Source organism: Pterocles gutturalis, unplaced genomic scaffold (genome assembly GCF_000699245.1).
Source record: "Pterocles gutturalis isolate BGI_N339 unplaced genomic scaffold, ASM69924v1 scaffold9271, whole genome shotgun sequence".
Classification (NCBI taxonomy): domain Eukaryota; kingdom Metazoa; phylum Chordata; class Aves; order Pterocliformes; family Pteroclidae; genus Pterocles; species Pterocles gutturalis.
In genome coordinates, this window is record NW_010105425.1 from 1 (window position 1) to 2372 (window position 2372).

General features: G+C 61.6%; 1 protein-coding gene across 1 annotated transcript in view; it reads right to left on the minus strand.

Moving 5' to 3' along the window:
• Nucleotides 1-170: 170 nt before the first annotated feature.
• The window catches only part of BAIAP2 (BAI1-associated protein 2), a gene marked incomplete at its 5' end in the record, with an annotated part of 5202 nt that continues 3000 nt past the window's right edge, over nucleotides 171-2372 (minus strand). Inside the window, 6 exon segments of the mRNA XM_010087386.1 lie at nucleotides 171-209; nucleotides 1654-1738; nucleotides 1740-1814; nucleotides 2059-2091; nucleotides 2093-2125; nucleotides 2234-2368. Coding sequence (XP_010085688.1) covers nucleotides 171-209; nucleotides 1654-1738; nucleotides 1740-1814; nucleotides 2059-2091; nucleotides 2093-2125; nucleotides 2234-2368 — 400 coding nt within the window.

Genomic DNA, 2372 nt, shown 5'->3' on the forward strand with positions numbered 1-2372 from the left:
AGGACCTCAGGAGATGCTGGGTCCCTCTGTGCTCACAGACGAGACCCCCACCGCACGCAGCCCCGTCCCAGCCATGCCACAGGGACACCATGGGGACACGGCACCGCAGCTGCGCTCCCCAGCCCACCCCAACGGTTCAGTTTCAGGTAACGCGACGGGAAGGCAAAGTCTTACCTGCTGACGGACCTCGACCCGTAGTCATCGAGACCCTGCAGAGAGGAGGGAGGAAGGACGGTGAGCGGGGGGACGTGGGCTGAGCCCGTGCAGGTGCCACCGGCCGGTCATACGAACAGACCAAAGTGCATCGGGACCCGGGGATGGAGCCAATGCATTTGGAAAGGGAGATATGGAGATGTTTAAATGGGATTCAGACAGCAGAGAGTAAAGCTGCACCGCTCTCTTCGGAGCAGGACTTTATTCTGGGACAGAACAGCCGGGACAGCCCCGGTCTGCGGGACGGAGCTCCAGCACCTTGTGAGACACTTGAAAAGGGATCGGACACGTCTGAGAGACACCAGTGAAATGTTCTGTGGAGAGAGGTGTTTGTCTGTATAACTCCCACCAGAAACCCACAGGGTTTTGGACCATTTTCTCCTGCAGCCGGTACCGAATGGCCTTTGCCAAGGAGGAGACAGGGACCGGGCTGTCCCTCGAGGATGTCACTCCCTGCGTGAGGACCTGCCCTGGGATACAGCCACGGAGCAGCTCTGCTCTCCATGGCAAACACAGGATGGCTCCAGGAAAGACTGGGAGACACTGGTCTCTGAGCTGGTCACGCACCAGGGATCAGAGACCCAGGCGGGGAAGCCCCCCAGGGAGCGGCTCCTGGGTTAAGCGGATCCTCTCCCACACATCCATCCTCCCCAGCGTGTTATCCGAGAAGCCCTGAGCTCACTTTGGAGAACTGCTGGAGCCCTGGCCGGGGTCTGCCCCAGCCCCACACGCTCACTCCAGCGCTCCCACGGGACCATCCCTGCCTTGACCCGGCACGTGCCCGAGAAAACGCTTCCAGCTGCCTGTGAACGGCTTGTTTCTGGTGGGAGGCTCCCATGGAGTCGGCAAGCGTTGTCCTCTGGGGGTTTACAGTGCCGATTTGTGCCATTCGCTCCCGGTGCCTTGCCCGTTCTGCCCAGGCGAGCCAAACCAGCCGGTCCTCCCCATCTCTCCCAGCATCCCTGGCCCTTCTCCCTCAGGTGAGATGCTCAGCAGGAGATGGGATCCCAGGCAAGGCACACGGGTCACCAGGCAAAACCAGCCCGTAAATCCCAAGGGAAACCTTGCGTGCACCTTGCGTGCGTTCGGACTTACAGCTGTCGACCTAGTGTAAGGCTTGTAGTGAGCGGAGGGCGGTTGGCAGAGGCCACTGGAATAGTCTTTAACTGCACAACCGTAGGGCATTAGGTAGTCCTACAAACAACGAACACAGGTTGGAGAGCAGCCCTCCTCCACCCGGACCGACAACACACTTTTGCACATCCCATCCTTTGCTTTAAAGCCACGGCTGGGATGGGGACGCTTCAGATACCCGGGATGCTGCCGACACCCAGGTCACCGCGTGCCCGGCTCCAGCCAGGACTAACGCCCAGGCTTTGCTGAAGCATCTCCCGTTTGTAGAAAGTCCCCCCCGGCGCGGGAGCACCCCCGCGGGCTCACCTGGGAGAAGGCAGGCACGGCCACACTGTACGGCCTCTGCTTGAAGGTGTTGCTGCCCTGTGCCGGGAAGGCTTGCGAGGCCAACATAGTCGGGTGGCGGGATGGCGATGTCGTCCTTGTCCAGCAGGTTCCCGGTGCTGCTGCTCTTCCCTTGCTGCAGGCTGGGTGGGGGGGACCCAGAGCAGAGGGTCAGCACCAGCCCACCCCAGGATGAGACCCCCAGGATGCCCATGCACCATGGGGGACCCCACAGTCAAAAACCCCCCAAGGCAGCTTCCCTGTGCCTGTGCTGGGAGTTATTCCAGCATCGTGTCCAGGGGGAGGGAGCAAAATATTCCCACCCCGAGCCCACAAGCCTGCACTGGGAGGGGCGCACCCTGCACGGCCCCCACGCGATGCTCCTACCTGGCATGGACCCGCTCGCTGCCATCGCTGTCGAACCCGTGTGTAGGAGAAAGGAAACCAGCCCCTCCTGAAAGGCAAAGGCAGGGGGTGAAGCCAAACCCACGGTTATTTTTGGGGGATGCAGACGAGGCTGCGCCGGGGCGCGGCGGTTCCCGGGGATGGCCGTGGCACTCACATTTTTGTTTTCTCGCTCTCCCCGTAATGCCAGCCATCCCTGGCCTCTGGAACCAGCAGCGTGATGAGGTCCCCCTCCTTGAAGCTCAGGAGGGTGCTGTTATCTCCGGCAGCGTGCGAGAAAATGGCCTGCACCCTCG